Source organism: Leucopleurus acutus (genome assembly GCF_964270905.1).
Source record: "Leucopleurus acutus genome assembly, chromosome: 3".
In the NCBI taxonomy this organism is placed as follows: domain Eukaryota; kingdom Metazoa; phylum Chordata; class Mammalia; order Artiodactyla; family Delphinidae; genus Leucopleurus; species Leucopleurus acutus.
The window spans coordinates 138806564-138833833 of NC_139145.1; the positions used below are offsets into that span (position 1 = coordinate 138806564).

Consider the following 27270-nt stretch of genomic DNA (forward strand, 5'->3'; position numbering starts at 1 on the left):
GAGATGACCCTCAGGGGTTTGACTCTGCAGTGACTCTGAAGGAGTGGATTTGCCTTCTCTCAAAAGATCCCCATCAGTAACTGTAATGGCATCGCCATCATTGCAGGGATTTGGACTAGAATTTGCTACGGCAGCAGTGGGGAGACAAGATGAGGTTGTGAACATGTCAGTGAGGAACTTTCGATCTAGATCAAAGCTTCAGAAACTGCTACACATTTTGAACTGAGGAGAAGAAAATCTTTGAAGAAAAATCTAATCATTAAAACAAATAAAAATGATTAATATAGATATCAAAAGTCCTAAAACACCCACAATCCTGTGATTATCATGTTCTTAGACAAGCACTATCACTCCATCACATTACCCTGTTTTATTTTTCTACAGCAGTCATCATTATTCAAGTCACCTTACTTATTTAAGGTTTTCCATCTCCTCTGAGAATAAGGAATTTGTCTTACACCTGCAGCACCTGGAATGAAATCTGACACACACTAGACCGTAATATAAATTTCTTGGATGGATAAATGAAGTAATTTCTGAGCTGATTTGTAAAAACTGGATAGTAGTGTGCTGAACCAAGGAAAAGTTGGGATGGAAAGAGCAAAATTAAAAGAAAGGATGGCCTGTTTTATGAAATGATATGGACCCACTTCTGCCCTTTCACCTCAGGAAACCCTCCTCTGATAGTCTGAAACCTATCCAGCTCATTCCAGTGGAAGTACAACCCTAAACACAGACTTGGAAAATTGATTTTAAAGAAGCATTTTCCCCTCTATTATAGAATGGAAACTTTTGAAAGTCCCGTTCATAATGTAATGTATTTAAAGTTGACCTACACTGCCTTTTCAACTTTAAATGGACCCATCACTCTTTGGGGGCATAGGAAGGAGGAAAGAACACTTAGAAGAGATAAAGAAATCTCTTGTCCCTATCTCCAAATTAATAACTGTGACATTAGACTTAACAGTTTGATTTAAAGGTCTCTCCTTTTCTACAAAGAGAAACTACCATATGGCCGACATTGTGGTCTTTCCATTTACACAACAATTTGATATGCCTGGTTCTTGATGAAATACCAGCTCCCGGCTGGGAAATTAAAGTAGCATTCAGCTCCTCTCAGCAAGCGGGCTGCAGTTTGATATATTCTATAAACTGGATTCTGCATTAGCCAAGGGAAAGGATTGGCATAGTTAGGAAACACAGTTGGACTTGTTAAAACAAGTGTTTCAGTGCACAGATGCTAAGTCTCTTTGGAGCTATGCTTTGGATCACTTTGCTCCTACTTAGCTATCAACTAAATATATTTTTGTTTCCGTTCCTTTTAATTTTCATCTTTACAGCAATTTATATGAATGCAGTCTTCCTCAAGATATTTCAAAAATGTTTGTAGGGAAAGAAAAAGCTGACCATGTATTAAAATATTCTCTTTTCTTTATTAGTGCCATTTTAATCAGCCCAATAAAATATCTGTCAAGGTGGCATGATGTAACAGGAACGACCTTGCTCAGAGAATCAAATGTTGACCCTGTTACCAACTAGTTATTTGGCCTTAAAGTAGCTTAATTCAATTTTTTTTAGCTGAGCACGGTAGTCTGTAAAATCAGGATAATACTACTCACTTTGTAGGGCAGTTGCAAGAAATAAGTATGTATATACCTGTGTGTGTGTGTGTGTGTGTGTGTGTGTATGTGTGTGTAAAATACCAGACGTGGTTTGGTAAAGTGGATGCAAGTGGATACAGACGTAAAATTCAAACATTCGTTTGTTATAATGGTCCATATCTCTATCAGCATATTCACATGTATCTGAACATCCATTTCATTAAATAAATATTTGCCATAGGGTGGTGTGCTTGCAATGATTGACCCTATCTTTCGATGTCTTTTCATCCTCCCAAGGTCTGGGTAACTCCAAAAAATAACACTTTCCAGTGAAATTCTTTAGATAGATTTCATGGTCAAAGGTAATAGCTAGTAACATTTCAGATGTGGCGCAAACTTGTCATTCCTCTTTTTCACTTGTCTACTTTGAATTTATTCTTCAAAATATTCAGTCTCCCAACAAGCCTGCTCTGAACCTCTAGGCTGGTCCACAGTATTCTCAGCGTATTTCTGTCGTTTTACTGAAGATATTACAATTAAATTATCTGTGCTTGACTATTGGACTAGATCCTCTTAAACTTTGTAACTCCATTCCCTGGCCCTGGCTTTTGCAGATCTTCAATAATGTGTGTTGGAATAACCATACACACACACATACATACCTATACATACATACACATACACGCATACATACATACAAATGTATTTTGTTTCTCATTCATCATTTGCTTCCCCATTCCATATCAATATCTTCCTAACTGATTTATCATCATAAAATTTTTTCCCACCTATTATTGCATACTAATAATCATTAAAATTAAATCCCAATGTTGTTATAAATAATATAATCAACAGAATATTAACAGTTTATGATTTAACTAATATTCAGTTGTTCAACAAGCTTTATGGAGACCCTGCTTTATGCCAGTCACTGTGTCCTGTAATCAGTGTGCCTTCAAGAAAGTAAACATGTAAGAAGTCAAACCAATATGCAGATCAGCACAATTCAGTGCATTAAGAGCGTAAGATAAAATGACAACTTAAGGGCTTCCCTGGTGGCGCAGTGGTTGAGAGTCCGCCTGCCGATGCAGGGGACAGGGGTTCATGCCCCGGTCCGGGAAGATCCCACATGCTGCCGAGCAGCTGGGCCCGTGAGCCATGGCTGCTGGGCCTGCGCGTCCGGAGCCTGTGCTCCGCAATGGGAGAGGCCACAACACTGAGAGGCCCGGGTACCACCAAAAAAAAAAAAAAGACAACTTAAGATGGAGGAATCTGTAAAAAATAAAAAAAAAATCTCTCTGAAGGAGGTGACACCTAAAGTGAGTTCCAAAGGCTGAATAGGAGATGGCAGATTGAGGGGATGTTTGTGGAGTGAGTGTTCCAAAGGGAAGGGGCAGCAAGTGGAAAAGGAGAGGATGGCGAGAGCACTGTGGTTTGAGGAAATGCGCGTACAGTCGTCGTAACGTGTGGGACGTAGAGTGGGAGCCAGGCTGCAGCAGATGAGTGAATGTGGATCTATGTCTTTGCAAGAAATTAGGATTTCATCCTACAGGCAATGGACAAGAATCGAAGGCTTTTAAAACGAGGACTGGAATGGTCAAATTTGCGTTTGGGAATAAGTATCCTCATAGAGGAAGGCACTTGCACAAGTAAATAGATAGTTAGAAAGGTCTTAAAATAACCCAGTCAAGAAGTTACGAGGATTTAAATTAATCTTCAGCAGAGGATTAGGAAAGATACTAAAGAAAAAGAATCAGGGGAAATTGCAGTCCTGCTTTTTATGGAGAATAAGAGAAAGGGAGGATTCACAAATGGTAGCATATTTATGGTTTGGATGACTGGGTGGATGTGATGCCATTTGCCATGACAGTGAGTATAGATAAAGCAGGTTTGCAAGGTTACAGTGAGAGGAAATAAGAGATGAGTTGGGTTTTGGGCTTGGTAGACTACACATTCTAAGAACGCATCATATAGTATATCAGCCACATCTGCCATGTTTGCAACTATTTAATACAAGTGTTTGCCCAGTATCTGTTTGTTGAGTTGATGAATGAATGCCTGTGGAACAAGCAGCTTGTAAATGTCCAGGAGGATCAATAGTCTGTTTGGAGTACCAGGGGCCTGAAATCACGTAATAAAGATTAAGATGAACCTGGTTCACAATAAATTAGGAAAATGAATTTCCCTTCTGAAAGCTGCCACTAACATGAGAGCAGGAATTCTCACAAAATTATGTGTATCTCTGTTGCTATTACAACTTATTGTAACTTATTAACTCCTCTCCCAATTTAGTCTGCTACTCTCTAGCCCTTATGAACCAGAGCCTAGACAGAATCAATCTCTATTATCTTAAAGCGTGTATCGCAAGTAATGAATTAACTTAGCACTTATGTATCTAGAATGGTACTACTTATGTACCATCCTTGTGAGAATTAATAAAATAGTCACTGAAATGATTTTCTGTGTTGTATGGTTTAGATTAGAAGCCCTAGCTGAAAAAGTCTCTCCTCCTCCCACTAATATTAGAACAACCTAGTTCCCATAGGAAGTGTTCTGAGCTATTGACAGGGAAAACAAAAGAAGCTTTTGATGTACCTATCATTAGGGGTACAATTCAGTGTCCTTATCCACCTCTCGCGAGTTTCTAGATCCACGTTTATAACACTATCTTTTTTTCTATAACTATTCTATATATTACTAGAAGTTTCTGTTCTCAAAAAGGCCAAGTCTATACCTGAACTTGACAACATTCAGAGTTCTTATATAAAATTCTGAAGTTACATAATAGGAGAGAGGGAACAGAGGTCCCTATCCAGTTATGCTCTCTAATAAGCTAATTGTCAATTAGGCTATGAAAACAAACACTTTTGAGAGAATGCCTCTGTCTCTGCAGAGGAAAAGACAATTTATTCCTATTGTGGGAAGATACAGGCCATCATTAAACCTTTATGTAGGAGAACGAAGGGAGCTGAGAAGACGTACCAGACCTTAGCAAAAGTTATTCAGCAAAAGGGGCTTTGGCAATGAGGACAAGGAGAGTAAAGACAAACCTCTGACCCTAAAACCAATTACCGAGCACTCTTTACCATATATATATTTTGACATTTTATGGTTAGACTAACTCAGTAGTTTGGGGCTCAGAAGAAACATATGCGCTCGTGATAAAAATAACAATTAATAGTTATTCATTTCCTCTCCATGTTTCTTGATGGAAAGCCACTTTTTGTAGCTGTCTCCCTAAAGCCCAGTGGACAAGCTCGTACATCACTGGTCTATGACGAAATAAGTAATATAATAACAGTGGAGTGAGTTATCCTTTAAAGATGAGTTTTTTTAACTGTCCCGTCCTTTATTCTGTGCTTATTTTGAAATTACTCTCGCTATTTCTATGTTAAAATATTTTTTCTTTTATGCACTGATGGTGATTGGGTGGATGATTATTTTATTGATTTTTCTTGTTTTTTAATCTGTGTCCAAACCTAGAAAAAAACATATACTGACAATTTCTAAATCCTAATTAAACAATTCTTAATGTTACTGGTCCATAATATCTAAATATATCATAACCACTTCATTAATTAAATTATTAATTATTTCCTCAACAAATAGGTTTTGAACAGTTGCAAAGTGTCAGTTACTATTGTAGGTTATGACAATAGAGTAGTGAGGAAGAGAAACAATAGCCTGCTTTCCTGCAGCTTTCATTCTCATCAAAGGAGACAGACAATAAAAATGGGAAATAGTAAGATAATTCAGATAGTTGTAAATGGAGAACAACAACAACAAAAAACCAGTTTCTGGGTAAGGGCTTTCCATGGATAGATATTGCACCAACACTGCACCTTTTTTACCTGGGCTGACACAGATTACCCACCCATCTACTCCATGGAATCAGTCATCACCATGACAATAAGCAATTTGCCGGGGCTCTTGCTTGTGGTATTATATGATAGTGTTACATGATACATAGTGGACATATTTCATTCATTTGTCCCTACCAAAAAAAGTTTCTGCTTTTATATCAGAGGAAATACTATAAATTTAACCAGGCATCCCAACGGTAAAGAAACACCTTCATATGTGAGCTGTGTCCACATAATAGAGTTTCCCTCTATTCTTTGTTTGCATAGCTTAAAATGCTTTTGTATTGCCACACACTGTCAGAAAGCCCCAACTTAATCAAACTTTATCTGCAATAAACAGTTTGCACATTGGTTACTATTTATTGACACTAATATACATTTTATTATCCTTTTTCTTATTTTTTTTTTCTGTATCTAAATGTCTTGGACTCTTTAGCAGATTTCTTTTATCCTGTTTAATTAAACTAGTAGACCAGTTGGAGTTACTGGAGACTTGAATGGGAAAGGAAAATCGATGGAGCTTTCAAAAAAGCATTTTTAATGTGTTTTAATAGCTTTCTCTCATTAACAAAGTGATTAGCATTCCCTTTACAGTGTTCCAAGATTATACAAAAAAGACGGCATAACGAAAGCAAATGTCCCAAAGAGTTTAATTATGAATACTTTGATATCTAAAACATAATTTTAAGCTTCTGTTGTAGAGATGATGTAAAAGTTGTACAGAGACACAAAGCAACAGTGTTTTGCCACCTTAGATTTTTAGAACAGGGTTTATGGAGATGTGAGACCAAAATTATGTCCTCATCAGCACTACTGTCAATCCAATAGTAATGGTGCTTCTAGTGTGATTGGTTTGCTACTGGCATCTGGTAGACAGAGACCAGAGATTCAGGGAAACATTTTACAACACAGAGGACAACTCCTGATGTCGAATAATTATCCAGATCCAAAGGCCAGTAGGGACAAAGAAACCTGAGAAACCCTGAAACCCTGGTCTAAAGACTCTCATTCAATTTGATTATAATATTAGAACACAGGTCCAATACTAAATACAAGTCCGAAAACAAGAAAAACTAGGTTTCTTGAATTTGTTTCTTCTCCTGCGATCGTTTCAGCTCTTCCTTCATTCTCACATGGCCTCTGAATTTTCAACTGTCATCCATCCTTCTGTTCATGGATTTCTGATAATGATCATAATAATGATGCAAAAAAATAGTAAATAAGGATATACCTTGATAAGTCAACATTCCAGGCATAAGGTATTTTAGTTATATTTTACTAGTGTTCAACAGCAACAAAATCCCTTTTTGTTTTCAATTGATATTCTTTTAAAATAGGTTAATATCCTTTTTTTGAAACTCATGAATATACTTCTCTTGTGCTGGTACGGTATTATAATGGATTGCATATCTTTCATCTTACAAAACTTATTTTTAATTATTTTAAGTGTATAGGTTCTAGGGGACATTTCTGTTTAGGCTCCTCTAGGAAGGGGAGAGAGTTGTGACATGATATGGAAATTGCCTCCGTACAAAATTTCTTCTTGTTTAGAAATTTGAACACTAATTGAATGCTTGATAATATTAATAAATTTTTGTTAACTTTTATGGTGATTTTTATTGAAGGATTATATGTTAGTAATGCATACGGAAATTTTGCATTTGAATTAATATATTTGCAATTTACTTCAAAATAATAAAGGAGATGGGAAATATGTGAGGTATCAGTGAAACAAGTTTAGCTATGAGTCAGTAATTATTTAAGCCAGGTGATGAACATATGGGGATTTATTTTACTGTTATTATTTACACTACTATATAAGTTTATTAGACTATGATATTATACTATCCTACTAGTATTTAATAGTATACTATTATACTATTCTTCTTTTTTATGTATTTAAAATATTCTAAAATAAAAACCTTAACAATCAAAATATTAAGAAAAAATTAGCCCTTTTTGTATCTTTCATCTTTTTAGAGGTGTTCCCTCTACCCCAAACTTCTGCACAAACCTGAGAAGAAAATGCTGGTTGACTGAGTATCTGGTTAAGTGAAGCTCTTATTGGATATGGTTTGAAAAGGATGGAATCACATCTCAGTTAGGCTTATAAAGCTTTTCTCTAGGATGAGAGCCAGACCATCTCTGGTGGAAGAGTGTCCTGGTGTCCATTTATCATACTGACCAAGTAGGTCAGGGAGGAATTTTTTAGAATGTAGTTCAGATAAACTGTTGGGGCATTTGACCCAATTCTTCAGTTCACTTTGCTTAAAATAACAAGCTAAAACATGGTTCATGCGTCTTTAGCCCACTGATTTCTACTCCTTCCAGATTTTGTTATTTGACTAAGTTAAGATATAGTAAAGGTCATCTATGTGGAAGGGAAAACAATCTATTTAACCTAGGAGTTGACAAACCTTTTCTGAAAAGAGCCAAATTGTAAATATTTAAGGCTTTGTGGGCCATGTGTGTTCTCTGTCATGTATTTGTCTTTTTATTTATTTACTGTTTTACAAACCTTTAAGAATATGAAAACTATTCTTAACTCAGTAGCAAAAAAATGATGGTGGCATTTGCCTGAAGGACTCCTGATATAACCTCTCATTTTAAAACTAGCCTTTCTTCCAAATTTAACTCATTCTGAATAAGATAATATAGGTAAAAGCATTCAATAAAACATACTTTACTTACTATTATTATCCTTTTAATGCATTCTACCCCTGTCAACTAATACATGCTGCTAACTAAACCAACTAATTACTGACATAGATTATTTCAGTACACACTTGAACCTACACACAAACTTTTAAATTCAAAACTTCAGTGTCATTTTTATGATTGTAATTATTATCTTAAATTTGCTCATTTGCTGTCACATAGAGTAATGTTTCTTGGGGTGAGAAGAGATAAACAGATATTTGCTTTTGTTAGGATTAATTTTTGAATGTGCCTGGGTTGTTTTTTGGGTTTGTTTTCCATTTTTTTTTTGGAGGGGAGATGTTAGTAGGATTGCTTTTTTGCCTAATAAATTTTTGCTATTATCTTGCACAAAAAGAGATTTCCAGCTGACCTCTCTTCTGATACTTTGGATTACTCAGAAGTAGAAAATGAAAACTCCATCGGTAGGATATTAGTTTTCAGCTCACTTCAAGGCCTCTCTATGGATGAAGAACTCACTGCAGTCTCTCAAGAGCAGGAAAGAATTGAAAAGGTAGAGGCTTTTAATAAAATGGACGGTTGTGAACATCTAGAAAGAGGTCGTGGATGGTGAGGTGCTTTTGAGCTGAAAGACACAGAGTCAAGCCCAAGTCAGCTGAGGTGACAGAGTCTATTGTAAGGGAGCACATGAAGAAAGGAAGCACAGCACACCACCTCAGCACAGTCAGAGGCCAACTTTGTGGCAAGCAAGAATGCCCCTTAGGATATGCAGTGATTCCTGAGGTCCAAGAACCACTTTAGGGATACATCAGTCCCGTAACTTATGCACTCTCTGGCTTTTCTGGATGTTCATACCTTACTTTCAGCCTCCCCATGAGAAGGTATAATTAGGCCAATTAGTCACAATCCAATATAAAGCATCCCCATCGAGAAGAGTTCTCCAACCAGGCCATCCCATGGGCTGCTGACCAGGTTACAGATAAACTGTTTCTGAGATAGGCATCAATCTTGGAATCAGTTATCACAGATATTCAGAGTCATATGGTAAAAGCTTGCAAACTTGTACACATAAATAGCTACTGCTTCTAACCAATCTGATAGACACGAGCTACTGGCTTAATGTCAGATAGATTTCTGCGGAATGAAAATTCTTTGGATACCAGAGTTTTGCTTGATTTTCTCTGGATGCCAAAGGTTTGCTTGATTTTTTCCCAAAACAACCTTTCATCTTATCTTCACTCACAGCACAGTTACCCATTAGTGGTTTTCCTTCACATCTAGGTTCAAAACTGTGGATGCCTCATCACCTTTCAAGCCCTTTTGAAGCTTCATTTCTCAGGAATTCTTGGAAGAGATCATTTCTGGGTGCTATAGCTTTATTTCAGGCAAATTCCCATCACCTCATATCCCAAATTATTATCAAAACTTCTTTACAACTCTTAATTTTAACTGGTAAGAACCTCCCTCTTAGTTCATTTTACAAGCCAATTATAAATTAGTATTCTTGTGCCATGAAACAAAAGATTTGAAAGAGAATAAATTTGCCTTCAAGAGAAAAAGAAGTAGAGTGTCTTTCCCATATTTGGCATGATATCTAGAGAGTTAGAACTCCCCTCTCTATTTCATATAATCTCCTTTCCTAAGACAATATTTTATAAACAAATTTCTTCCTTAAGAGCATTGCAATACCATTGTGGATTGAGACCCAACTTCTTATCTTTAGAGGAATATTCTCTATGCCTAATCAAAATCCTACGATCCTGTGAAGCTGCTGTTTTTGCAATTGCATGAAAGCCTCCTTATAAACTGTTCTCTTAACCTGTGCTCATGATTATTTCATTCTAATGTCCTTTGTTTCCCCACCCCCCCCTTCCTTTTTTTCCTGTCCTCTCCATCCTCATGGTCTAAGCAGTGCAATTTCTACACTTCTTTCAGAGCCTAAGGCCTTTAATGCCACCAAAGTTGTACAGAACTGGAGTTTTAGATTTTTATAAACTTTAAAGTCACTAGCAAATGCTTTAGCTTTGGAATTATTCTCAAGCTTTTGTTATATATTGTACTTGAATTTCTAATTAATTATAAAAGCTTTGAGTCAGGATCAGTATCTTTCATTTCTTTTATATTTCCCATAGTTTCCTCCAACGTGCTGGTACAAGGAAATCATTCATTGACTTGATTTTATGCTATCCCTTAAATTCCATTTCTTTTTGCCACCTTTTCCCAACTTATCTTAAACTAAGAACCCTATTTTAGATGCAAATTTGACAGCTACAAGAATTCATTTCCAAAAAAAGTCCACCATTGGCATTACCTAAGAACTTGTTAGAAATGCAGTCTCAGGCCCCACTCCAGACTTGCTAAATCCTAATCTTCTTTTCAGCAAGATACTAATGTGCATAAAGTGATCTTATGCATATTAAAATGTGGGAAACACTGCACTAAAGAATCCAGTCTGAATCAGTTGATCATTGACTTTTACATTCAATAAGCCAAGAAAATGTGTATTTAAATCTCTGTTTTATCATCCACATGTGTATGTGTGTTGTGTGAAAAAGAGAATAAAGAGAGAGAACCAGGGTAAATTTTGGAGACAAACAACTTTTTTCCTGTAGCAGACTCACCTCATAATTATCTAGTGAATATATTTTCTATTTAGACTATTATTCCTGCTATACTTTTTAAAATTTTATGTTAAACCACATAGGAAAACAGAGCTGTCAAGATATTACTTCAGAAAACACACTTGAGGTATCTAAGAGCCGAAATTGTTTGATGAATTTTTAAAAAGCTGACTGCTTTTTAAAGGCATTTATAATTCAAGGTGTTTGATTAACTTTTAAAGAGTTGAGTGCTGGTAGATTTAAAATCAGAAGGAAAGATTTGGAGTGGTCTGGTAGATTTTTAAAGATGGATAGAAGCAGGAAAACTGTAGTCTTACTCTTCTTAGCTTTGATATCTTTATGTGATTTTTGTTCCAATCCCATAACACATCCCCTTTAATCTTCTGTATATCATGTGGGCTAACATGGGGCTAGCAGTGATTGTTTCTTATCTACCCCATAGATATTCTGAAAATCACTGTGATAGTCCATAAGTATTGTAATTTGCCGATGACAAGTAGTATAAATGTATAGTAGATATCAGTTTATAAATAGTATTGTGTGAAGCTGATTTTATGCAGACATTAGGAATGTAAAGACACAGACATCCTAAGGAAGGGGAAGGGGAGAGAGGTTAAGGAGTGAAAAGTATAAACCTTAATAGAAACCTCCACATATCCAACAGAATGGAACAGTAATGTCCTAAAAGTATAATCAATAGGAACCAGATAAAAGATAAGCGTGACGTAGCATCTGATGAATAGGACCAATGCTCCTCAAAAAGATCTGGCTATTTGGGATGTTGTGTTCAAATGTTAGCACCTTGTTTTATGAAGAATGTTTCCAATCCAGTGTATAAGTCTTTCTGCTTCTCATCAGTTGATTGACTCATTCATTCCTTGCTCCGTGAACCAAGTGATATTGTGTGACTAAATCTATGGTAAGGGCTAGACACTGCAAATGTGATTGTTGTACTTTTCATTGAATACCTTATAGTTTAGCATCGAGAAATATCATATAGACAAATAAGTGTAATAATGTGCTGTAGAGGCTCACATGCAAGATGATCAAAGTAGAGTAGAGGCACAAAGATGAATTCTCCCTGGGGTAACTAAGAAAAGGTGTCCATCGGTGTGAAGCCATCTTACTTGAGACAAGTCTAATGAATTGGGATGGTTAGTTTATGAACAAATTGTTTATGAGAGGGTGGAGGGTGTGGGAGATGGCTGTTATATTTCACAAATTTGGAAGGTTACTTGATCTATGAAGCATTACTTTTTCCTTGGTTCTAGCAGGTAGAGCCAAAATCACAGGAAAAAATACAGAGAAAGGAGTAGAAACATAAGGGAAAAAGGAACTCATGCTGTGAGAGTGTCCATACTGCACTAGGCTTGTACCGGGCACTTTTTTGGCACTTTTTAAGGTAAATCTCATAACAATTTTGCCAGTGCGTAAGTTGTCTGAGGTGTCGCTACTAGAGTCAATACTCAGAGCCCCAGGTGACCACCCTAATCTTGTGTTTTAAGAGAAGTAAATTGACCAAACATATGGGGAGAGCTAAGATTAGTTTGACAAGATAATAACTTTAAATGAATAAATAATCATAAATAACTGCATGAGCTGCAGCAGAGGACACTAATAATTGTGTAAGTACCACTGTTTCTCTGGGAATTGAAATATTCAGTTAGATATTTAGAAGAAAAAGCAGAATTGGGTTTTCTGTTTATTAGAATAGCTGTCATGCTATAAAATCTATCTATATATAATATATATCTGTATTTGGAAATATGTTATATCTAATCTCTCTTTCAGAAAATTATTTTAAAAATGTGAAATGTTTCAAAATACATCAAATATCAATACTACAAAATTTACATCTATTTTATGTTTTATCCTACTCTAAATTTTAGATCCTTATTTAGATCCATTTGACACTTAAAGCGCTTCTTCTACCAGCCAAGCTTGATATACAAATTGCTTTAAGCCAAATGTTACCTCACCATGCCATAAGAGGTGATATTTTACTAGTTCACTAATATAAATATGGAAAGATTACAAATACAAATAGAAAGCTAAAAGGGGACATTTCCGAGCTTCTCTGGTGGCACAGTGGTTGAGATTCCGCCTGCCGATGCAGGGGACATGGGTTCGTGCTCCGGTCTGGGAAGATCCCACATGCCGCGGAGCGGCTATGCCCGTGAGCCATGGCCGCTGAGCCTGCGCATCCAGAGCCTGTGCTCCGCAACGGCAGAGGCCACAACAGTGAGAGGCCTGCGTACCAAAAAAAAAAAAAAGTGATATTTCCTCTTGCACATTATTATGAGGCACTGGATTAGAAACCCAAATAATTTCTAGGAAATTAGTATTTTAATGCACAGCAGAGAATTACTTTTAGTTCATCATATCGGGTATAAGAGATGGAAGAAGCTCTTGCTTAGGTTACTATGAGCAGCCGAGCACAAATTTTCCCATAAATTCTGGAAACTCAGGTTTAAACACTTTCATTACCTTACAAAACATGTCATAAGTTCATGATTAACTCTGTGTTACTACAATATCAAGCTCTGTTTTAGAGGTCAGAGAAATATTTCTGAGTTGCAAAATTCTTGAGGCCATTTGCCCTACCTTCTAAAATGACTGTTTATATAGGTGATGGTAATGTCAGGTGGACTGAAATGTTTATAATCAGGGTTAACTAATGTCAGCAAAAATAGCATTGGGTGGTTGATATATCTCATACCCTAAGGATTATTAAAAGTATATATATATATATATATATATATATAGTGTGGTAGGCCAAATTTAATCTCCCGGGACACATTTCTTATGATGCTGAAAAACGGAAACAGAGATTTATAATACTCTTGTGATGGAATGCATTACTCTCGGTTTCCCTCTTGAGTAAATGAAATAACTTAACCTGTAAAGAAAATAACTTATCTTGTAGAGGAAAACAGGAGAATAATGCAGAAATAAAATTAATATGCCAAGTTCCCATTACTTGTGAACTTAATTATCATTTAGAAATTTGTATCCAGATGAAAGGATATATTTCCAAGTAAATTTGCATTAAGATTTTTAAAGCAGCGATTACACCACTAGGAAATTGCTAGTTGAGTTCTCAGAGAGTAGACAAACAAGGAAAAAGGGCAGAAAGATTGAAACAAGCAACAGAGTCTAGAAAATATGCCAGAAGACTCTGTTTTTATTTTTATTTTTTTGTTTTTAAAAGGTTATATCTGTAAGCTTCACTCAGCTTGTTCTTTGGGAGTTCAATTTTATTTCATTTTATATTTTATTTTATTTTCCTTGGGAAGTCAATCTGAGCACCCAAAAGCAAGTTAATTTTCTAGATAGTGAGTAATAACATATCCACCTTGAAGAAAACATTACCAAACCTTCTAGGTACTTTCTTCCTTATATACATTACACAAAAACCTCAAAGATATATTGTGCTGCTTAAAGAAGGTGCTTAAAGTGTTCAGCAAGTTCTGTTACAAAGAGAAGATCCTCAGCAGGGGAGCCATTATTATGGCATCTTAAAACTTAAGGCTAGAATTTAGTGTCAATCTGGGGTTTGTCCACTATCATTGATGTACTCATCAGCATTTTAAAACAATTTCACTGGGCTAAGAACCCAAGGCAGCAGGCACCGCTAGGGATACAATAATGTTACTGTATGGTTGTTGTCTTTAAAATGTCTTAAACTAGCTAGGGAGATAAGGTCAATAGTTAGGAAACAAGTAGAAAACACAATACAAGAAATTAAAAATAGTGATGAACTAATATCTACATAATTCCTAAGGAGCCCAAAGGATAGTATGAGATACAAATGACTAAATTGGTTTTTCTGTCTCTTTTACACACACACACACACACACACACACACACACACAGCGTAAATACACAAAAACTCAATCTGTAACACCTAACACAGGACTCTCTTCACTCAATAAGTAGATCCCCAAAATAACTTATTATCAAGAGAAAATTAATTTACAAAGAAACACCTACTCTATTCATATGGAATCTGGAAATTCAGTTCATGAAATCTAAGATTCTTTTATGATCAGGTTTACTTTTTCTCATTGCTAAGTGTGTGGCATTGTTTATTTCTCTTCACGGTGGAAACAAAGAGTATGGAGGCATTAAAAGAAGAAAGGACTATTTAAATAGGTTTTCACACTGACCAGTGACTATTTCTAGAATATACCCTCATGAATATACCCTCATCTGATCTGTTTCTCACTAAGAAATTATTGAAGAGATGTTGAGAGATAAAGACTGAAGAGTTTTATGTTGGGAATGAGCACAGCTCACTAGATAACTTCTGAAAGGACTTTGCTAGTGAAAATCTATATTTAGCCCTTAGTTTTTCCACAGGTGATTGAAATTCATTTTGTAGAACATGTTGCTCTTTGGTTCAATGATTCGTTTCAGCAAACATTAAACACCTACCAGATGCCATGGAAGCACTAAAGATATAAAACTCAGTGGAACTTTAGATATAAAATATGACCGAAGTCTGAAGTTATGGACTAAATGTTGATAAAACTCTAGAGATATAATTGAATTTTACATTTTACAGATAAATAGATGAAGGTCCAGAGAATATAAGTATTTGTCGAAATCTTCACAACCAAGATCAATCAGTCTGAGACTGTAACACTGGACTCCTAATCCCAGGCCAATACTCTTTATACTACACCAAAAAGAAAAAAAAAATCTCTAAAATAACCTAAGAAATTGGATGTCTGTTAAGGTAGCAGAATCAGCAGGTAACCATCACTGCTGCAGAAAATCACCAAAATAGCATTCTACTTCATTAGTTGGCAAGAAATCAACCAAATTGAAATATCAGTTTTCATTCAAAAAATCACAAAAGGTAAAGAATTACATAAGTACATTGTATTTTAAATAGAATTTAATGAAGAAGTAAGATTTGCTGGACAATAACACCTCTGAAGTTTTCTCATAAAACATGTACTCATTTTTTTATATAGGCCTAAAATATTATTTAAGCACCATCCTCTAGGAAGATTTCTTCTCATACCAAAGGCAGTATTTAACTGATTCATCAGTTAATTATGGGGACCTATACCATGTAACACATGTCCATCTACTCCATTTAGCTACATATATTTTATATCCATTATACGAGGACTCCAGACAATAGAAACCAGAAAATCATTTGCAAAGAATAATTTAGAGAAAACATGAATATATTTATATCTATGCTGAAATAAATCTATTTTTACTATGTCTCCAAAATGACTATAAGTATTGAGAGTAGCTATATTTTTTCTAATTTTTAAATTTATTTTTTAAAGCACAAAAGTAATATATAAATACAGGCTCGTTGTAAAAAGTATTCAAATAATTTTTAAGCATACAGAAAAGTAAATACAAATCCATTTCTTTACATAAGATGATCCTCAATACATGTCTTTATCTCTTCCCTTTCCAGAGACCAAATTAAAAGTAGTAAAGGAATATTATGAAGTTTTACTTTCACAATAAAAAGAAAGAAATGTGGGAAGGAAGTCTCTCCCTCTCTGTGGACACTGTATGAGGATGTAAATTCTTGTAGTTGCTGCTTTGAACTTGTGATCATGAGAGGTTGGCCAAGAAAATAAAGTCATGCCAGCACAGTGCCTCAGCATCACTGAGATACTAAATCCACACTAGCCCTGCCTCCCAGATTTTTATAATTAAGTTATTTTATTGGTAAGCCAGTATTATTCAGGTATTCTGTAACATGCAGTTAAGAAAACTTTTGGAAGTGACGGATATGCTGATGGTTTCAGAGGTACATGGAGATGTCCAAACTCATCAAACTGTATACATTAAATATGTGCAGATTTTTGGTATATCAATTATACCTCAATAAAGCTGGTTTTTTGTTTTTTGTTTCTTAGCTTAGTTTTTTTAAAAGAGCAAGAGGGACATAAATAGTATTTCAGGACAAGAGACATGGTGTTATGGACTGGATGTCCTTGTCTCTCCCAAGTTCAATAAGTTGAATCCCTAATCACCAACGTGGTAGTATTTGGAAGTGGAGCCTTAGGTAGTTGAATTAGATGAGGTGACTGGGGGTGGGAACTTCCTGATGGGATTAGTGACAGTGTTGGTAAAGGAAGAGATGGGGGCTCTCTCTGCCATGTGAGGACACAGTGAGAATTTGGCCATCGGCAAGCCAGGAAGAGAGCTCTCACCAGAACCCAACCATACTGTCACCCTGATTTTGGACCTCTAGGCTCCAGAAATGTGAGAAAATAAATTTCTGTTGTTTAAGACAATTTTTTTTAAATTATGCTGGTGGTTACTGATGAAACTTGAAGGAAAAGTAGAGGGAACTTGGAATATAATGCTGAGGGCTATGACCAAGAAGAGAGCAAAGCTCCTGGCAAAACTCCAGAAAAGCTGCTAGCTAAGAGACAGTGTGATGACAGAGGGCCAACTGAAAAGTGAGGGGAAACAGTGACTTAGGGAAGGTCTCTGTGTGGTACAGTGGACTCTCTGTCCCTCCCTTGACATTGCAGAACAGGCTGTAACCAAGCATTTATTTTCCTGAGGAGAGAAAAAAGCAAGTGGTTCTTCTCTAAAGTAACTGAACAAGGCAGAGAACTAGAACAATTAAGAGAGATGTTGGTAACCTTGGAGTACAGCCCTCCTCATTCTGGCATTTAGGGAAATTTGAGGATAAACTTCCCACCTATTCACCCTAAAGAGAAACTCCAGATCAATAAATGCTGCCACATCACTAGAGTTTTCATCCTCAACAGAAATGGACATCAACAGATAACTTGAAGAAAACATTCAATATACAAGGGAAAGATCTAGACACAGAGACAAAAACAATGATTCAGAGTAAAGAGAAAGAATTCAGAAAACAGAACAGAAACTAAAATATAAAATATAATAAAGATAAAATATAAAGACAAAACTTTTTGTTTCCATTTTACAGTGTTATTGCAACATGTATATATAATTCAAAGTATACAATTCAATCTTTTTAGAAATTTCCCAAATTATGAAACCAACACTATGAAAGCCAAGCCAAACAGGTTTAGGTTTTCATCACCCCAACAAGATTCCTCCTGCCCACTTATTGTTAATCTTTTCCACCCACTTCCCCAAGCAACCACTAATATGTTATCTGTCACTATAGATTTCCCTTTTCTGGATTATTTATATCAGTGGAAGCACATACTATATGGACTGTCATGTGTTGCTTCTTTCACTATGTTTGTGAAACATTCTGAGGTTCATCCATATACAATATATCCATATTGTAGCATATATTCATTATTCAAAACCAGATCTCTAACAACTACCAGAAGATAGAGGATATTACATTCACAACAAAAGAGAACGATATAATGAGAAAGCAACAAATATAAGAAAGTGGAAAGCATTTGTAAATTAAAAATATAAGTGCCAAATTAAAAATACATTAAAAAAAATGAAAGGTAAGGTTGAGGAAATCACCTACAATAATAATCACTATTTTTAGGTTTGTTTATATTCCTTCATATCTTGGGGTTTTTTCTCTTCTGTGCACTTAGATATTAAATTTTAAGTAACTTTTAAAAAATAAAAGTTATATATCCACAAATAAAAATAATTTAGATAAAGGAAAGTTGAAAAAAAATGTAAACAGTATATCTACGTAAAGGAATATTTTTCAATGGAGCAGTGCATATTGGTAGATTTTATTGTCATTTTTTTCATACTATATGTGATCATTTTTATCATGCTATAATTAAAACCTTGTATCCTGCTTTTCTCTGTTAAACTTTCATGACCATTCTACTATTAATATTAATACACAGACTTTAAAAGCTTTACTTTTAATAATTGCCACATAGTTGATTATGAATCTTGACTTATTATTCATTTAAGGCATTCCCATATTTTCAGATGCATACATAAATGCATAATGTATATCACCATGTAAATAACATTGTTCTGATTACAGACTATTTCCTTAGGCTAGATTGTCAAGTGAAATTTCTGGGTAAAGTGTATGGATACATTTTAAGGTCTTTGTTATGTATCATTGGCTTATTTTCCGAGAGGCTTATAACCATTCTATATGACAACTTGTACAGATTTGAAAGCAACACTTAGCAATAAAAACATTTCTCATCAGTATGTTTGACATAATTTAGCAATCATAAGTTATATAATATGGCATTAGTACTATAGTGACACAGGAGTTTAATTTGGGGGTAGTGTCGAAAATACTTTTATTACATTTTTTTAAAATTAGAGTAGCTGACAAATTCCATCATATGATAATATGCTTTATGCTTAAACACTGACCAAAAGAGGTTTATCTTGCTACGCACACCAAAGGTACACACACACAAATACACCCACAAACGTGCACACAAACATGAACAGTCCACAATATTATTTTTTCATTTTTAATCACATTTATTCTTTTCTTTCTAACTTTACAAGTAATGAATGTTCATTGTAGACAACTAGAATTACATAAAAACATGAAGTAAAAAAGAACAATCACCCATAATCCCCATCCCCCAGAAATAACTACCATTAGCATTCTGATGCATTTCCTCCCAGTGTCTACATATTTTTTTTAAATAATTGAAGTACAATTAACCTACAACACTATGTTAGTTCTAGGTGCACAACTCTTTTAACCTTTCTACTAGATTTATGTTTGGTTGGGCTACTACCTTTAATGTCTATTTGCCTTTACCAATGAGATTTTTTCTTTTATAACTTTCATGTTTCTATTTCTGTCCTTTTCTTTTTTGCTTAGAGAAGTCCCGTTAACATTTCTTGTAAAACTCGTTGTGGTACTGAACTCTTTCAGCTTTTTCTTGTTTGTAAAAATCTCTCTCTCTCTTTCCAATCTGAATGACAGCTTTGCTGGGTAGAGTATTCTTGGTTGTACGTTTCTTCCTTTCATCACTTTAAACATAGTATGCCACTCCCTTCTGACCTGCGAAGTTTTTGGTGAAAACTCAGCTGGTGATCTTATGCAAAGTTCCCTTGTAACTAGTTGCTTTTACTTTGCTGCTTTTAATATTCTCTCTTTATCGTTAATTTTTGCCATTTTAATTATAATGTGTCTTGGTGTGGTCCTCCTTGGGTTGATCCTCCTTGGGATTCTCTGTGCTTCCTGGACCTGGATGTTTGTTTCCTTTCCCAGGTTAGGGAATTTTTCAGCTATTGTTTCTTCAAATGTGTTCTCTGCTCCCTTTTCCTCTCTCTTCTCCTTCTGGGACTCTGATAATGCAAATGTTAGTATGCTTAATGTTGTCCCAGAGGTCCCTTAAACTATCCTAATTTTTTTAAAAAATCCTTTTTCCTGTTTTCTGTTCAGATGGGTGATTTTTACTACTCTGTCTTCCAATTTACTGATCCAGTCCTCTGTATCATCTAATGTACCTTTGATTCCTGCTGGTTCAGAGGTTGCTGGCTGCTGGTGGGTGGGGTTGGGTCCCAGCATGGCGGGCTGCATGGCGCAGAGAGTCCCAGGGCTGGCACTGGCCCATTGGTGGATGGGGCTGGGTTCCAGTGTTAATAGGGTAGAGGGAGGATTCCAAAGTGGTGCTTGCCAGCATCAGTGTCCTTGGGGTATAATGAGCTCCCCAAAATGGATACCACCAGCATCTGTGTCCTCAGGGTGTGTCCCAGTTGCCTCCTGCCAATCTAGGAGGCTCTAAAAGATCAGTAAGTAGGTCTGACCCAGGCTGCTTCAAATTACTGTTTCTGCACAGGGTATTGGAGGGTGTGAGATTTTGTGTGCACCCTTCAAGAGCAGAGTCTCTACTTCCTACAACCCTCCAGCTCTCAAGAATGCAAGCCCCACTGGCCTTAAAGCCAGACTTTCTGGGGGTCATCTTCCTGGTGCAGGACCCGCAGGCTGAGGAGCCCAATGTGGGGCTCAGACCCCTCTCTCCCTAAGGGGAATCTCTGCAATAGTGATTATCCTCCCATTTGTGGGTCACCTACCCAGGGTTATGAGTCTTGACTATACAGCATCTCTGCCTCTTCTACCCTTCTCGTTGTGGTTCCTTCTTTATATCTTTTGTTGTAGAAAATGTCTTCTGCTAGTCTCCAGGTCATTCTCATACATACATTGCTCTGTATGTATTTGTAATTTTGGTGTGCCCATGGGAGGAGGTGAGCTCAGGGTCTTCCTACTCTGCCATGTTGGCCCGACCACAATATTGTTTATTAAATTTGAAATGTTTACGAGCACGAACAGTAACAATGTAATTGGTGGCTTAGGTGGCATTTCCTAAAATCCTCTCAATTGCCAGATTGGTTCAGATGCACTTCTTTAGTACTCCCAGAGTGCCTGCCTTCTATATTATTGCTCTCACCAGCTTGCATTTTAAATGAAATCTTAATTCAAATGAACTTTTTGCTACCAGCAAATAAGTAATACAGAAGTAGATATGATGTTTGATTCATGTTTCCAGCCCTAATGTCAAGGACATAATGCCTACCATATAATTTACTCACTATGTTTATCAACATGAACTGAAATTCTTTAAATAAGTTCAGAGGAGTATGAATTTAGGCCCCTTTCAATAATTATTTTGCTTATTTCCTTTTGTTAGAAGACAGTGCATTTCAAAAACACTTCTCCCATTCCTTTTTTCAAATAGGTTATTTTGAAGCAAAGTTTTTCAATTATTTAAATTTTTTAAAGAAGCAAAGTCTATAGGATTTTAATACATAAATTTTGGGAAATGAAATAGAAAATCTTCACTTTTATCATTTATTTATCTAGCTAATAAGAAAATCCACGTTTGCAAATATTTACTTACCATATATTGGGAATCAAAATTACAACAAAATATTTTCCTTAGAAATTACTTAAATGAAAATCCCCTCTGTACATTTGGAATATAATTTTTATACTGATCTTACTGGGAATATATGAACTACATAAAACATTCCTATAATGCATACATCTGAACCTGTGATTCAATTTTGCTTAATCATAAGACTTTCTAAGCCAATGATTTTGGGCTCACTTTGGTTTCTGTCTATATAATACCATCTGCTCTCTGCCTTCCAGAATTCATAAGAACTTCTATCTGAGAATAGTCTCTTCCTGTTTTCAACTCCATTTTGGATTTATTATTCTTTCTTCTGCATATTTTTGTTTCAGGTGAATTGGAATTGGAGATGGAAGAAGATAATTTTGTTACAGCCTTCCCTTTGAACCAAAAGCCTCAATTGTTTAAAAAAAATAATATTTTAAGATTGAGTATTAGAAATTGGGCACTTTTAATTATCAGAAAGGATTTCCTGATAAAATAGAAAATGTTACTAATCATTGGTTTCTCACACCATGAGACTTTTTTCTTTTAGTTGTGGTAGGTCTTAATGGCCTTTTAAAGAAAATTGCCAAACAAATCTTTCTTTTTTGTTTTTATAGAGATTTGCCTGTTGACCAAGGGACGACGCACTGCCAGTGTTCGAGCTGATACATATTGTCGTCTTTATTCGCTTTCTGTGGACAATTTCAATGAGGTCCTGGAGGAATATCCAATGATGAGAAGAGCCTTTGAGACAGTAGCCATTGACCGACTAGATCGGATAGGTACTCTGTTCAGTTTTCTTCTTTGTGCACAATTCAGTTTTGTTTTTTGTTTTTTGTGGTATGCGGGCCTGTCACTGTTGTGGCCTCTCCCGTTGCGGAGCACAGGCTCTGGACGCGCAGGCTCAGCGGCCATGGCTCACGGGCCCAGCCGCTCCGCGGCATGTGGGATCTTCCCAGACCGGGGCATGAACCCGTGTCCCCTGCATCTGCAGACGGACTTTCAACCACTGCGCCAACCAGGGAAGCCCACAATTCAGTTTTAATCTAGTGGACTGATACATATTTGCAATCATAAGTCCCAAATGCTAGTATATAGATTGCTTATTAATTAACATAGAAATATAGAAATAGCAATTAGCTCTAGCCATATTTCTAGAAAGATCTGAGGCTCTATCTAACTTTCTCTTCTAAGTATTCTAGGTTTGTTTATTCATCTCTATTTTTTCTAGCTACGCAATCTGATTTCACCAGTGATACCAAAACAATTTGAATCTTAAGGTAAAAAACAATGATTAAAAATTCTACACAGCGTTAAAATAGAACTAAAAATGCAATAGTATGAGTCTACATTACAAACTAAATTTTATCACAAGGCTTTTTTTTTTCATTTTTAAGGATCAACTTTACATTTATTCTTATATTAAGAATTGAAAACTTGTGTATTTTCATTGTCTCAGTAGAAACTTCTTGAAATGTTTGTAATACAGACTCAAGCAGAAAAAACCTTAATAGAAGTGCCCACATAGATGCTTTACTTTGCAAACATCAACTTATCTTAAAAATCTTCTCTGCTCTCAAATAAAAATATGTAAGTTAGACCTTACTAGTTACACTGGTTTAAAGATTTGAATAATTGCCATAGTAAAGTTAGATCAGATTGGCTTGCTGTTAACTTCCCAAGATATGCTAGAACATTCTGATGTTGGAAGGTGATATGCATTCATCTTCCACACCCAGATCCTCCTTCTGCACCTTACCCTCCTCTGTTCCCTTTCCCTGCTTAACTCTACTAGCTTTCATATCTCAGTTTAGACATCACGTCCCTGTAGAAACCTTCTTTGACCTTCTACCCTCTTAATAGTCTGAGTACCTGGAGATATTCTCCCTTACTACTGGGAAGTTCCTCCATCACAGCACTGCTTTTATTATTTAAATTGCTCTAGAGATGCTAAGCTTTATGAATGTAGAGATCATATCTCATTTACTATTACATTCACAGTGCCTAGTACACAATGAATATTGTTGAAGAGAGTTAGGGAGGGATGAAGGAATCAGTGAACTCAAAGGAGATTGGGGTTGGGATCACTGGAAAGTAAATAAAGAGATACTTCAACTGCTTCATTTTTATTAAAGGTAAGGACTTTTGATTGACGTATGGTTGTGTCAGCTTTTCTTCTGCACTTTACATCTTTCTTTTCTTCTATATTGGTAGGACAACAGAGTGCATAAGGATCTGAAATTAGGTTAGGAGAAGTAAATGTAGTATTTGGACATTACCATTAGACACAGGACACATATTAAAAATCTTATTGATAACTTAGAGATGTAACAGGACGGAGTGTCCAGAAGACAGTGCCCATAAAAGAAGCGAGTATACCTAAAAGCATCTTTACTTAATTTGAAAATAACTTCCCTCTTTGTGGTGTGTGAGTGTTCATGGTAGAACCAGAGACTAATTTCTGAGCATATGAGTTTTCTTCCTAAGCCAGCTAAACATATTTTGCAAAAGCATCAAATCAGGATATTTCAATAGAGAATTTCTGTTAATCTGATAGAGCATCACTTTCATCTAACTTATTACAGTTAATTTTTTATAAGAAAGTTTGCATGAAACAGTTTGCAATCGATAATATAGGCAATAAAATTGCTAGTGAGCACCAGTATTTCCATTTTTAATCTTCACAAAATTCTAACAGTGCATTAAAAGTTATAGTATTTTTCCACAAGATCCCAGATACTTAGATTATGAAATGTTGACTATTCACATGATCACAAAAAAAATATTATCCTTCTCAGTGCTGTGGCCATTGCTTATAAATGCATATGTTATAGTTAATTAAGGGTATATGCAAAGTAAGCATTTATGTTTTCTACTAACGTAGAAGTCTTTGTTCTTTGGGAAATTAGGACAATTCTGTAAGGAGAGAGAGAACTATTCATTTTGGCAGTCATTTAAAATGATTGCCTTTCCCAGCAGCCAAGTAAATTATATCATACATTTCCATTTGAAAATATTCCTTGTTAGTTTAGATGTGATACTTTACTTAGTGATATGGCAAATTGATTTACTTTTCAGTTACCATATTTACCTAGGTGATGATGCCATTAAAAAGTCACTGATTTTCCCCTCTTACGTCAACCTACAATTGGTGCTAATTGTTATTTTGCCAGAGAACATCTCCTTATTGCAAACCACTCCAAAGACAATAGCGAGAAGGAGAGGTAATACTTGTTGAGGTTCTAGAATGAGCTGAGAGCTTGCCATACATTATGCCCCTGAATCCTCACAACAACCTCTCAGAAGAGAAAAGATAGGGCTTCCCTGGTGGTGCAGTGGTTAAGAGTGCGCCTGCCGATGCAGGGGACACGGGTTCGTGCCCCGCTCTGGGAAGATCCCACATGCCACAGAGCGGCTGGGCCCATGAGCCATGGCCGCTGAGCCTGCGCGTCTGGAGCCTGTGCTCCGCAACGGGAGAGACCACAACAGTGAGAGGCCCACATACCGCAAAAAAAAGTAAGATTATGAAATAGTTCTCAATCTGGCTGCACACAAGAATCCCCTGGGGAAAGTTTATTTTAAAGTACCAAAATCTGGACCCATGTCTGTTTATTCTGATTTAATTGTTAGGGTGCAGATGTAAATAAGTAACTCTTAAAGCTCTAGAGATGACAAAAATATGCAGGTACAGCAGAGAATCACTGGTGTAGGGCACTGGTCAAAAGCAAAGGCCTTTGCTTCTCAAACTTGCATGTGACAACTACCAGGGGATCATAGTAAAAGGCAGCATCTGGTGCAGAAAGTGGATGAGGTCCAGGAGACTTCATTTCCAGCAAACACTCAACGTGATATAGATGTGTCTGCTTCATAGTCCGTAGTAAATCTGTGATCAGATCTACTGGTTTCCTGTCCCAGCTCTGTCACTTATTATATGTTTTCTTGGACATTACTCTTAACCTTCTTATGTTCCAGTCTCCTTTTGGGTGAAGTGGGATATGAGCACACTTACCGCAAAGAGTTGTGGATTAAATAAAATAAATCTGCCTAAAGCCTTGGGTAGGGTGCCTGTCACATAGTGTGTATTCCATTGTCCTTTCTTGAAAAAGAAGCTTTAAACTGAAATCTTGACTTCGGGCCCGTCCTGCTCCAAATGCCCTTTCTTCTCCCAAGGTAACCCTCATGCAAATCTCTCCATTTCTTCTGTAAGATGGCTTTTGCCATATTACAGACTTTTCAACTTGACCCGTATAGAAGGTAAGATTTCCCAGAAAGATACAGGAAGCGTGAGAGACAGGAGCCGTGTGCCTATTTGGTGTCTAAAGGTGAGTGCTTGGCTTTTAAGCCTCTTCTATGAAACACTGCCATCATTCTGTTTGCAGGAGCCAGTCGCGCTTGGAGTTGTCACCAGTCACTTATAGACTTTCTAAGTGCCTATCTTCCTTTCGCTGACAGGAAAGAAAAATTCAATTCTTCTGCAAAAGTTCCAGAAGGATCTGAACACTGGAGTTTTCAACAATCAGGAGAACGAGATCCTGAAGCAGATTGTGAAACACGACAGGGAGATGGTGCAGGCCATCGGTCCCATCAGTTACCCTCAAATGACAGCCCTGAATTCCACGTCTTCAACTACCACCCCGACCTCTCGCGGGAGGACGCAATCTCCGCCGGTGTACACAGCCACCAGTCTGTCTCATGGCAACCTGCACTCCCCCAGCCCCAGCACACAGACCCCCCAGCCGTCGGCCATCCTCTCGCCCTGCTCCTACGCCACTGCGGTCTGCAGCCCTCCCGTTCAGAGCCCGCTAGCCACTCGAACTTTCCACTACGCCTCCCCCACTGCTTCCCAGCTGTCACTCACTCAGCAGCAGGCACAGCAGCCACCGCAGACCAAGCAGCAGCCCCAGACTCCACAGACACCCAGCAGCTCCGCACCGAAAAACGAAGTGCACAAGAGCACGCAGGCGCTTCACAACACCAGCCTGACCCGAGAAGTCAGGCCCCTCTCGGCCTCGCAGCCCTCGCTGCCCCATGAGGTTTCCACCCTGATTTCCAGACCACATCCCACTGTGGGCGAGTCCCTGGCGTCCATCCCTCCACCCGTGACCACGGTGCACGGCTCAGGCCTGCAGGCAGGGATCAGGGGCACGGTCCCCCAGCGGGTCACCCTGTTCCGACAGATGTCATCGGGAGCCATCCCCCCCAGCCGGGGAGTCCCACCGGCACCCCCTCCACCAGCAGCTGCTCACCAGAGGGAGTCTTCCTCAGTCTTACATACAGACCCAGAGACAGAAAAGCCAAGATTTGCTTCAAATTTATGATGCCTGCTGATTGTCAAAGCAGAAAGAAATACTCTAATAAACTGAGAATATTCTCAGATCTTATTTTATTCTATCTCCTGATAGATCCCTATAGCCTACTATGAAGAGATATTTTAGACAGCTCTGGCCTACATGCAAAATGTAAAAAATATATATATATACACACATATACTATTAAATCTATATCTAAAAATCTCAAGAAAAGTTCAAAAGACTTGTTTAGCATTCAGTGTTTTATGTCTTCCTTTCTTTAAATCATTAAAGGATTTAAAATGTTGTTGTAAGATTATTTATTTTTAACCTACTTTTACTTAATTCCTTTGATATATGTATTTCTCTATTTTATGAAGAGTTCTTGGATTCAATGGAAGCAAAACTCTGATTTTAAAAAGGCAACTCAAGTGAGCTACTAA

The 27270-nt window shown here is 36.8% G+C and overlaps 1 protein-coding gene across 1 annotated transcript in view; it reads left to right on the forward strand.

Annotated features, from left to right (window-relative positions):
• Positions 1 to 26857, forward strand: part of HCN1 (hyperpolarization activated cyclic nucleotide gated potassium channel 1) — a gene marked incomplete at both ends in the record, with an annotated part of 364544 nt that extends 337687 nt beyond the window's left edge. Inside the window, 2 exons of the mRNA XM_082836084.1 lie at positions 22157 to 22321; positions 25992 to 26857. Coding sequence (XP_082692210.1) covers positions 22157 to 22321; positions 25992 to 26857 — 1031 coding nt within the window. The remainder of the gene's footprint in view (positions 1 to 22156; positions 22322 to 25991) is intronic.
• Positions 26858 to 27270: the final 413 nt, after the last annotated feature.